Genomic DNA, 12,136 nt, shown 5'->3' with positions numbered 1-12,136 from the left:
TTTTTATCATATGTTGTATATTAGTTATTTTAACATTAAGAGAGTTTAGCAATCTGGAAAAATTCCAAACTATTGTTCCAGACAGCAGTTAGATATTTGGGTGGATCATGTAAAAACACTGAAAAGGCTGAGAAAGCATGTGAAATGTTTGTTTTAAGTAATATTACATCAATGGAACAGACATCTGCAGTATTAGATTTGGTTTAGAAATTGAAAAAGTTAGGGTCATACTGTTTTTATTTCTTACATCAGGTTGTTTTACATATTAGTTTTATAGAAGAGTAATCTTTTGCTTGCTATTTAATTCTGTCACTTCTGTTTTTCAAGTGCTTTTAATGAATTTGCATTCACAGTGGTTCAGATCTTACACACTGCTGAATACCTCTCACTCCATTTGTTGTCATTGAGTCTTTATTCATGTAGCATAGTTTTACCTGTTAACGAGATGAAGGAAGCTGTATATCTATATTAATTATTTTATTCTCATATCTATTTTACTAATTGATTTAAAAACAAAAGAACTGATATTTTCTGAAAGTGACAATCTCATATTAAGGGTATATTCAATAATGACTATAATTGCAATACATTCACCTATTTTATACTTGAAAGCCCATATTGTAAATTATCCTGCATGAGTTTCCCAGGGGAGGAAAAATGTGCATCGGTCCTCTCCCTAACCCTTCCCAACACTGTTGTAGCATTGACCTGTGTTTGTGCAGAGACCCATTATCTTCATTGCGATTCCATTTGGGTAGGGTTTGGACTGGAGACTTAGTGTACTCTGAGCTCTAGACAAGGGTCTACCAATACTTCACATCACCAAACACACAGGGATGAGATAGTCAGCTAGATATGGAAGGTATCTAGCTCTGTGTATTCATGTTTTTACTCCTTCAGTGCAGCTGTGGGAACTTGATGCATTTTGTCACAAGTAAATGTAAGGGGACATAGGATTCCCTGCTGCCATACTCTCCTGAATCTCCTGTCCATGTTTATACATGCAGAGTGGTTAAAGGAATCTAGGAGTGTTTGATTCATTTCTGTACCCACATGCAGTTTGACTCAAAGGTGGAAAAGCCAAACTTTAGGGTCCAAAACTGCTGCTACTTATGCAAGTAGTTCTGTCAAAGTCAGTAAGGCTACTTGAGTTGGAATGGACTGCAGGATCAGGGTCTTATACTTCACATTACACTATGTCCTATTGTGAAATTAATAACTGCCATACTAAATTATTGATATTTTAATAGTAAAACTACTGTATTTACTCAACTATAAGATGAGGCGTGTCCCCCCCAAATCAACATGGAGGAAAAAAAGCCACTTGTTTTACCATCACATACAAGAAAACCTCATTAAATACTTCATCTGTCATTAAACTGCCACCAGAAACAGCTTGTGCTCAATAAAAGAAACCAATCATGATGTTGGTTAAATGTAGGCGACAGTGAGCATGCCTGTAAAATACAAAGCTCATATTGGATAAACATACTGATGGGAGCCTTTTCTTTTGTATGTCCCTTAAGAAAGAAAAAACAAAATGGCAGATGTTTCCCTTGGTGGGAATGAGCACCAAGAGGTACTGCAGTACCAAGTTGGCTCTCAGAGAGTCTGGAGCAAGTTCTGACACCCTCCCCTAGTGCCAAAAATACTGATGGAAATCCCCCCTCCCCTTTTATTTGTTTGGTTTTTTTTGGCCCTTCAAAACAGGGTGGGTGTTTCCTCTGCAGGGAACTGACATTGGGCCTAGGGTTTACTGCAATACCAGGGTGGCACAGGGAGGGCCAGAGACAACACTGACACTTTCCTCTTCATGTCAAAATTGCTACATTTGATATGATGATGGGAGCGTGTGTGTGTGTGTGTGTGTGTGGCCCTTGAGGTGGTCCTTTGCAGGAAACTGGCACCAAGTCTGGAGGTACTGCAATATCAGGCCCATTCCAGGAGGGCCAGAGCCAGACCTGACACCCCCTCTTTGGTGCAAAAATGCTACATTCGATATGCTAACAGGAGCCTACTTCAAGGATAGGTTAGTGCTGCATCTGAATGAGATGGTGCTCATTGCACTAAATCCCCCTCGGCTGCAACTCTTGTCAAAGTCATAGTAAGCCACTACATCAAATACATTTCACCTTCCTCTTCACTTACATAACTGAGCAACACCTTTCTTTCCCATTTGTAACGGTTCTTGTTTCTTCACTAGCCTTAGATGGCTGGCAAACATCACCAAACCTCTGTGTAGGTGAGAGGCTCTGTCTCCCCTTCTTTCAGCCTGTCATGTATGATTAGGGCTTGGTTTAAACTGTGGGCCCAGCTTGCAGCTCCTTTAATCTTGGAGTTCCCCCTGCTATTGATTGGCAGAGAGGCCCAGCTGCTTGTTCCTGATGGCCGGGAGGCAAAAAACAGAGTTTTAAATATACTGTGATTTTTGCCTCCCACCACTTCCTGCTGACTGTCTGGGAGGCAAAAACTGTGGCTTATTTAAACCTATGGTTTTTGCCTCCTGGCCATCAGGAGCAAGCAGTAGGGCCAATGGGACATGTCCATCAGTCAGTGGCAGGAGGGCGTATAGGGGGAACTCCAAGATTAAAGGAGCTGCTGCACCATGATCTGGGCCCACAATTTAAACCAGTCCCTACATATGATTAGTGTGGCCTCACACTCCATGAGGTGGAGCCAGACCAGGTGCACCCCCCCTCCCCCCCAGATTATCTGTATATACATTTTTGGAGGATCCTGGGACTCATGACAAGAGCATCAGGTTCTAGTCATGAGTAGCAGGGCTAATTAGCACATAGATCCTTTGTGGTTGGGTATCTGGACTACAAACACATACTGAACAGTGCTGAGCTGTGGGGTCACCATAGCTTGAAACACTATTAACTCTGCTGGGGCCCAGCCCAATGAAGAATAAGATCAATCATGAGCCTTTTGGCTTTGGACTAATATCTCCGTCTTTTGGCTCAGATCAAATGTAGTCGTTATTGGCTTATACGGATTGCATGTAGGATCTTTGCCTCTTGTGGGTCAAGATCATCCTGAATGGCATTGGGTAGTTAAGGGTGGAGATGTGTCCAATGCACTGTGGGCAAGACTGAGAGTCCCCCCAGTGGGAGGATCTTTGCTACACACTTTGTTTTTATGGAGAATAAGGGATTTCTCTCTAGCTTGCTCTTTTGGCTAAGGGCAAGCAAATGCAGGGGCATCTGAACTTCAGGGCCTCCAGGTCTGGGACCTATATGTAGGATACTTGCTAGGGATTTGGGAGTATCTGAAGCCCCAGGATGAAGAGTCTGGGAGGGAAGATACTTGCTGATGGTAATACCACACACGTGGTAATGCCACACAGCTGTGCTCAGTCAATAGAATTTGGAACTGATCTGGCCTGGGACGTAAAATGGAAGAAAGAGAAAAATGTACATTATACTATATATTAGTAGGTACAAAAGTGCTGCTTAAGTTAGTGAGGCAAAGGACAAGGGGACTACCTAATCCCTCCCCCCGCCCCTGTAATTTATTTTCCCTACTGTAGTGGTGAGAGAGGGACAAATTTAAGACAAACCTCCAATAATTAGTTTCTAATTATTAAGGTGTTGTCTTACTTTAAGAGCATCTTGTATTCTGGTAAATATGGTGAATATTTTACAAAACCTTCCATTTCTGCGATCAACAGGACAGTGAGGCTAGTAATAAGTTAAAAGCCAAATATGGAAGCAAAGTAATTAGAAGATACATTTTGTCAGTTTGCTGAGACAGCAGTTAAAGTTCAATAGGGAAACAATTGTCATCATGTACTTGTAGATAAGGATTTTAATTATAGCCACTATTTCTGAGATTGCATCTAACACAAGACGTCAAAAAATGTCATTTGTGTCACTGCTTTGAGACTGTTCTCTAATCTTAAAATGACTGATATGTATTAGAAATAAAAAGTCAGCATACAGTTATGCTATTTTTCCTTATACTTGCCAAATTGGTTTGCCATTTTTTAACATGGACTCCCATATTTTTGAATGTCCTAAATGTTTAAGCTGTTACACTGTCACAAGTAGAAGAATCATATTTACCTGTTACTATTAAATAAAATGTTTTCAAGTTCATTCCTCAGTTCATAGTTACTTAGAAATTCTTTTTACCTTTTAAACTCTCAACATAATGAGTACTCATTTTACTGTCATGTTTTTACTGTTTATGAAGACTTTGTAACTTAAGATCCTGCACAGTTTTATGCACTTGAGAATTTCAGTGTAACTTCTTAAGTGTGTGAAGTTACTCATGTTGGAAAGTGTGTGTACAGAAGCAGGCCGTTAGAAAAAGATTATTTAAAATTCTGAAATATAGAGGAGTTATCCTTAAATTGTGTGTCACTAGAAACAGGAGTGTTTTCTGTGATTCCATATGAATACATTTTTTGGATCTCTTTGATGCTTAACATAATTCCTATTAATGTTAATAGTGATACACATACACATTGAGCAAATAATACACATGGGTATGCTAGTCTTGTAGGCATATACTATTATTCACAATATATTGCACCATAGGTGCAGGAAGACTGTTTTTGGCACTGAAGTGTTCAGTCTAAAGATTTCTTAGTATAGGAAATGCTGACGAGTGATGACAGACAGTGGTCCAGGTATGTGGGAAGTGAAAGCATTATAACAAAATAATGATTGCTGTCTTTCTTTTGTAATTACTACTGTCTTGTTAGTAATAATATTTGAGTATATTATTCATATGGACCATAGGGCTGGTACATGACAGATTTTAAATGGAACATTTTACAGAGTGGCCCTTTATCCTTTTAAAACACAATTTGGTTCCTTCCTCTTTATTATCAGGTAGACTATGCAGTCTGACTCATTGTTGCAAATGAAAAAGACTCATTGTCTGTAAATCTACAGTTTGTTTTCAGGTGGGAAGCATTTAAATGACAATCGTCTACTTATCTATATTTAATTCGCTGCCAGTGCAATGAGAATGGTCTTTGCTTTTATTTTCAGCACCAAAGGGAATTCTCCATCTCTCGCCTGATGTTTATCAAGAGATGGAAGCAAGCCGCAACAAAGCAGCCCCTGGTACCACTGTAAGCTATTTGCCATCCAAAGAAATGAGCCAGACTTCTAGCTCTTTCTTCAGCATACCTACCACTAATAGCACAGCTACAATTGCCAGGGAACTTCTCATGAATGGAACATCCCCGACTGCTGAAGCCGTAGGTCTAAAAGGAATATCTCCTGCTTCCCCCTGTCCTGCAGTGCAGCCTTCAAAACAGCTGGAGTATTTGGCAAGGATTCAAGGCTTTCAGGTATGGGAGGGGGAAAATGAAGCTCTTCAGCCAGAATCATAGCATTGCCATCTAAGATTTCACTCTTGCCCTCAGAGTTTGGGCATGCATGTAACTTATCTTGTAAAAGTAGCAGGGTCCAAGAAAATTTTTGGGTCTAGATAATACCCCTATACACCCATATACATTCCCATTCTCTCTTCATTTTTCTTTCCCTGCATTCACTTTATCTTAGCCCATCTTCCTCCCTTCCCTCTCCCTTATTTGCTCTTCCTTAAAAATTATAAACTTAAAAGATTCTTTCCACTGTTCTGATACTGCTTTGTGTGTCCCTGCCTCTCAAGGATTAGGAGTGTTCCATACTGCTCTGATTTTGGCTCCTCTTTTAAAACCTGATCAAGCAAAGGTACTTTAAGATGTGCTTAAGTTGTAGTGTGTTTTTTCTGACCTTTTCTGATCAGGTGTTTGCTTTATTCCCTATAATTAATGTTCTGCTTCCATTTTCCATATGCTACTAGTAGCCTGGAGAATGGAGTTATTGACCAGAAGTCGTAACAACAGGCCTGGTGTCAGAGCAGAACACTCTCAATGCCACAATCACTACTGGTGAAAGAAAAATGTTATAGGACTTAACATACTAGATCAGTTTATTAATCCATCATCTCTGATAACTTTCAGCAGTGGCCAATACAGTATTTTATATTTCAGAGAACAGTGAAGAGCCTCCATAATGCACCTAGCCATATGTGCAGTACTGTAAATGGTGGAAGGAAGCTCCCTCCTAATCGCCATGAGAAAGTTGCATACATACATGCATAATAGATGATTTTTAATATGTTCCAACATTGGAGAGTAGGACTGACTGTTTACTAAAATTCTATCGTTGTACTGTTTTGTTTCAATGACTCAGACTTACGAATTTATTTTATCCAATAACTTGGTTTCATATGTTCCAGCTTATGTAGTTTGATCATGTATTATTTACCTAACTAAATTATGAAAACAAGAAGTTTTTAGTAAAACGTTTGCATGCCCCATGATTATTTTCTTCACCAAAGCCTATGTAATTTACTAAATATGCAGTTTTTAAATATGCAGTTGCTTAAAGTGATTTAAATGTCAATTATTCTGTTGGCACAAATCAGCATAGCTCCTTTAACTGCACTGGGGCTATGTCAGTTTACACCAGGTGTGCTTGCTGACTTAAATGTGTGCTCAGAGTCTGATCAGTTCTTAGTTTTGAAATATGCTACTTTTGGTCCATTAGTTTTTTATCTCTCAATGCAAGAAAAAACAAAACTCTAAAATCCACCACAGTAGAGTTAAGCTGCTAATAAGAGTTAAATAGTTTTTATTTCTCTAAGTCTGTCATCTGCATACAGTAGGAACAGACAAATCCTGATGAAAAGAAATTTAATCCCCAAAGTTTTCATTGCTTCTTTTCATATCTTGTCAGGTTGTTTCTGTCTACTAGTAACATTTTATTTTCATAGAGCCGACGCACAATTTCTGTTACTGTTTTTTGGTTCCTATTTGACGATAGTTTGTGGTTACTGTAAAATGATTACTTGTGTTTGTCCTGGTTTTTCATTCTCTGATTCCAGCTGATTATGTAGAAATTGTAGTTTTTAAAGGGTTTTACCTCAAGCCAAAAATATATCTCCTGCTTTATGCATTAACTAAATTACTACTTTTTACTTGTCCATGATCCTACACAACAATACACTAATTTGGTTGAAAATCTATATGATTTTTACATGCCCTCTGTATATAAAGTGTTGATTTTACATCAATTAGCTTGTTTGATTTTTTTTTTTTTTTTAAACTTTGGTTGAATGAGTTTGGTATTGATGTGAAACTGTGCATCACTGCTGGATCACAGAGCTGAGGTGGAGCAGTGAACAGAATCTCTGTGGGAAATGGCTTAGTGGCCTGTCAGGTGCATATCACAGGTCTCTTCACCATTTCAATGTAGAAAGCTCTTTGTGTTTAAGAGTTTAAAAGCCTATTTCTTTACAGGTTAACTTTCTCAGGCATATTTACCAAGTAGAAAAAAACAGTACACTTACAAACAGATAGCTTGTTTCATGTTTCCTGAATGACCTGAAATGATTTTTAAATTGTTAGCATGTATTTGTATTCTGGTCCAGATGATAACCATAGTTTTGTCTTTCATTGAAGAACATAAACATTCTGTTGTGTTACAATGTATTTTTGAATTTTTTTAAAAAAATCAATAAATACTCATATAAAGTTTCATTTGTAAATGTAAAAATGTTATTTGCTTAATGATTTTTTATGACACTTTGAACTTCTGTAGCCACAAAAGTCTTGGTTATTTAATTTAAGTTCTCAGTTCAATTGTATATGATACCAATCATGTATTACAAGCCATTACTATTGAAGAGTCTTTGGGAACAATATATAAAAAAATGCTAAAAACTGTTAAATTTGGGTAGCATATTACTAGTCCTAAAAAAATTATGAAGGAGAAATGGCAGCACTTTCTCACTGAAAAACAGGTGCAACACTTGCATACTTTCAGTGTTCAAGCTTCAAATTACCATTGTTAACAAAGACAAGTACTTTACAAGCAAGCCTTTACAAAGTTTGAATAAAGCATTCTAAATACTTATTTTATATTTATGGATATGATCTACAAGCTAATTATTTTGCAGACATTGCACACAGGGTTTTTTTTAAAAGCAAATTCAGCTCTTAGTTAAAGTAATTATTTTTAAATGACTGCATGGCATTTACGCACTGTTTGTCATTTGAATAGAAAAGTTAAAACATCTATTTGCAGATGGTTTAAATTCAGTAAATTATTTCAGTTTCTTTACACTAAAACATTTGGAGAAAATGTTGACTTGTAGTTAGTTCTTCAGTATTTACTAAGGTTATACACTTCAGTTAGTTGAAGTCCATTGCTTAATCCAGTGGGAATTTTCCTGGAGGAACAATTAGTAGGGCTCAGATACCATGATTTGGAGGCTCAGTCCTGCGATTGCTACATGTTTCAGTGTTTCAACTGCATTGTCACAATGGCTTTTTCATTGCTCTTGCATACTGTGATGCAGGATCAAGGCATACATTCACCTCTTCCCTCAAGTGGCTATTTAGTAAGAGTTTTTGTATGAGCCTGTGTCGTAGATCACAGTGATAATACAGTGATACTATTTCCCTACTTTTGTTCAGTTATTAAGTGTTCCATTTTATAAGGTGATTTACTTAAAATTGCATTTCTGGGCATTCTTCAAGAAATCATCACACTGAAAAGTAGCTTTATGTGCATCTGGTGTATTTGTCTTTGTCTGATTTAGCACTGCCAAGATATTTTTGAGTAATTATGCACTTGAGAAGCCAGAGTTCCCCTGGACACACTGCAGTCATTATGACTACTTATGGCACAGACATTCAGCACTTGTATAAGAACTGTGGTCCTGAGTTGTAAGCAGAGATGAGTCTAGGACAAAATGTCACAGCTGCAGTGGCATTTAGATCTCAGCTGGTAGCTGAAATCTTCTACTTTGGTGGCTGAGGCCAAAGGTTGACTCCTGATAGCCCAAGCTTGCAGTACTTCAGATTTGCATATAAATATCAATCCAGTCATGGTTAGGAGTGTTTGGATCTCAGGATTTTATTTAATTCATTATTGAAATATGTAATTTTATTCTGGAGTTTTGTTCATGTCTCTTTCTAAGTTACTTAAATCAGAGACCATGAATCAGAGTTTTAAAGGGACCTAAATGTCACCTTGAAATGTGATATTCAGCACTTAGGAGCTTAAGAGCTGGATTTTCAAAGGTAACTATGTGCATAAAAGTGCAGATAAGTGCCTAATGAGATTTTCAGAAGCATCAAAGCTGGTTAGATGCCTGCCATTAAAACTGGGAGGAATTTGGCAGTGGTAGCCTGACTGGTTGCTTTTGAAAATCCCACTAAGTAGCTGTCTGCATCTTTAGACACTATACACACTTTTGAAAATCCGGCTGTAAGTCACTTTTGAAAACAGTGCCCAAATCATTTAAATAAGTTTAAAATTGTTGCTCCATTTCTGCCTCTCTTGTTCCACACTGAGCTCACTGTTGGTACTCAGAAATAGGCTGTGCAATTCTCCTGAGACCAGCTGTGCATGCAAAGGACCCGTCATGCCGTAAAAAGCTCCAACCAACTATAAAATTAGAACACAAAAATGTGTACTAATTTATAGCTGATTACTATCCAGCTTTAATTTGCATATGTAGCAGGGTCTCCCCTGCAGCTGGGAACCCCATCAGCTGATGGGGCTCCGAGGCATAGGGGCATACCATTCACAGCCAGGGCTGGGAGTCCTGCAACTTGGGGACTCTCAGCCCCAGCAGGTACCAACTCTGGGTCCTGGCAGCATACCTCCTAGTGCTGAGATGGCAGCTGCGGCACTCTTCCAGGCTCAGGGTGCATGAAACCCCTGGGTCTGGGATTTCACAGCTGCCGCAGTCTCCCAGCCTTGCTTCTTGCCAGTGCAAGGGGCAGAGATGACCCTAGCAGTGTGCGTGGCCTGGGGCAAATCAGCCTGTAAGGGGCCCAGAAGTGAAGAAACCACTAATGGTAACAAGCAGCCAGATGTGAAGCCGGCAGCAGCACAGAGTCACCAGCACTAGGCGGGCCTTGCAGGAGGGGCTGCAGCTGCTCCATCCGGCTATGTGGCCCCCCCCAAAGTGTGGGGCCTGATTCGCACCACCTAGAGACAGCTCTGGCAAAGGGAATCCAGAATTGGGCTCCCCCTGCACCATAGATTCATAGATGTTAGGGTCAGATGGGACTTCAATAAATCATTGAGTCCGACCCGCTGCATAGGCAGGAAAGTGTGCTGGGTTCAGATGACCCCAGCCAGATGCCTTTCTAACCTCCTCTTGAAGACCAGGGTAGTGGAGATCACCACCTCCCTTGAGGGCCCATTCCAGATTTTGGCCACTCTAACTGTGAAGTTCTTCCTAATGTCCAGTCTAAATCTGCTCTCTGCTAGCTTATGGCCATTATTTCTTGCAACTCCTGGGGTGCCTTGGTGAGTAGCTCCTCACCAATTCACTTCTGTGCCCCCATGATGAATCCACAGGCAGCCACAAGGTCGCCTCTCAACTTTCTCTTGTGAAGGCTGAAGAGGTCCAGGTGCCCTAGTCTCTCTTCATAGGGCTTGGCCTGCAAGCCCTTAACCATATGAATGGCCCTTCTCTGGACCATCTCCAAGTTATGCGCATCCCTCTGAAAAGTGTGGCACCCAAAACTGGACACAGTACTCCAACTGTGGTCTGATCAGTGCCCGATAGAGGGGAAGTATCACCTCCTTGCTTCTGTTTGTCATGCATCTGCTGATGCATGATAAAGTGCAGTTAGCTTTGCTGATGACTCTGTCACACTGATGACTCATGTTCATCTTAGAGTCCACTAGGACTCTGAGATCCCTTTCCGCTTCTGTGCTGCCAAGCAGGTCATTTCTTAGGCGGTAGGTGTGCTGGATATTTTTCCTCCCTAGGTGCAGCACTTTGCAGTTCTCCTTGTTAAATCACATTCTGTTGTTTTTTGCCCATTTGTCCAACCTGTCCAAGTATGCCTGTAGTTGTTCCCTGCCCTCTGGTGTGTCCACTTCTCCCCACAGTTTTGTATCATCTGCAGACTTGGACAGAGTACACTTCACTCTCTCGTCCAAGTCACCAATGAAGACACTGAAGAGTAATAATAAGGCACAATGAGAAGTAAAGTGCAATCCCACAGTCACGCCTCCTGCCATGCACATATGGCATAATAGGAGGCACAGTTTTCTGGATGGTGCACTGGATCCCATTGCGCTTTACCTGCACATGCAGAGAGGCCCTAAGAGACAGTTTAACTGGCTCGGCCAAAGTTTGCGGTGACTTGAATGTCAGTAAAGTTGGACTTCAGTGAGAATTCTGATTGACTAAGGAATGAACTTTGAAAAGTAGTTGATTTTTTTTTTTTTAAACATTCATTATCTAATTACTTGGTATGTCTGACACTTGATGTGCTTACTATTGTCCTAACCAGTAACAGCATTTTCAGCAACATGTGACTACTACCATATGGATCAGAAATATGAATTTTAATTCAAAAGCTCTTTCCAAATGCAGTTCAGAGTCAAGAAATGCTTCTTGCTTAGTGCAGGTAGGTGCAGATTTCTTTACAGCATTTCTTTTCAGTTACATGACCTTCTGTAATATTTCCATATTTAGTTTGGGAAGCTCCTTGATCATTAGCTGTTTCTCTCCTCCCACCTTAACTCTGGTGCTGCTTTTAGCTTACGAGGTGTTGGGATGGGTGAAACAATTATACTGATTAAAAAGGGGGCTGGGGCACCGTACCATGATTCAAGGTGTTCTGTTTTCCATTCCATCTTACAGCGGTTCACATATCCATTCTGCCTTGCAGTAAGTACAAGCTAAATTGAGGCAATTTAGCTATTTAATTCTGATGTTAGCTGGCCAGGTTTAGCATCATTTACTTTGGGACAGAATTGGACAGTAGCAGGTCCAGGAATGGAGCAGGAGGTAGAAGGGGTGGGGGTGGGAGGTTGCAGACCCAGCCAGATACTGCAGTGGGAACACATACAGCATAGCCAAGGAGGGGCCATGCTGTTGCGCCCCATCTGGATCCACCCCGGAAGTGGACACACAAAACAATTACTGTAGTCCAACTGGTGCATATCCATAAGCTCCAAGTTGTTCTTTTTCCAACTCCCTTTTAAGCAGTATAGTTATTTTGTCTGTCTACAATCCAGCTCTGAAAGCTGCACCTTTCCCTGCTTGAGAGAGTGGGAAGTACACTTTCCTTTGTGGTTGATGTCTATTATCT

General features: G+C 40.1%; 1 protein-coding gene across 6 annotated transcripts in view; it reads left to right on the top strand.

The window, feature by feature from the left end:
* Window positions 1-12,136, top strand: part of STAU2 (staufen double-stranded RNA binding protein 2) — a 254,141-nt gene that overhangs the window by 133,417 nt on the left and 108,588 nt on the right. For 5 of the 6 annotated variants that reach the window (XM_090040182.1, XM_090040178.1, XM_090040179.1 and 2 more), the window contains exon 12: window positions 5,004-5,308. In XM_090040182.1, the coding sequence (XP_089896308.1) occupies window positions 5,004-5,308 (305 nt within the window). Of the gene's footprint in view, window positions 1-5,003; window positions 5,309-5,995; window positions 7,923-12,136 lie in introns of those variants that run through there. The other variant, XM_090040183.1, reaches the window with a different exon arrangement.

Source organism: Crocodylus siamensis, chromosome 3 (assembly GCF_052110815.1).
Source record: "Crocodylus siamensis isolate JL-2025a chromosome 3, ASM5211081v1, whole genome shotgun sequence".
In the NCBI taxonomy this organism is placed as follows: domain Eukaryota; kingdom Metazoa; phylum Chordata; order Crocodylia; family Crocodylidae; genus Crocodylus; species Crocodylus siamensis.
The sequence above is the reverse complement of the archived record's forward strand: the minus strand, read 5'-3'. Positions and strand labels throughout refer to the sequence as shown.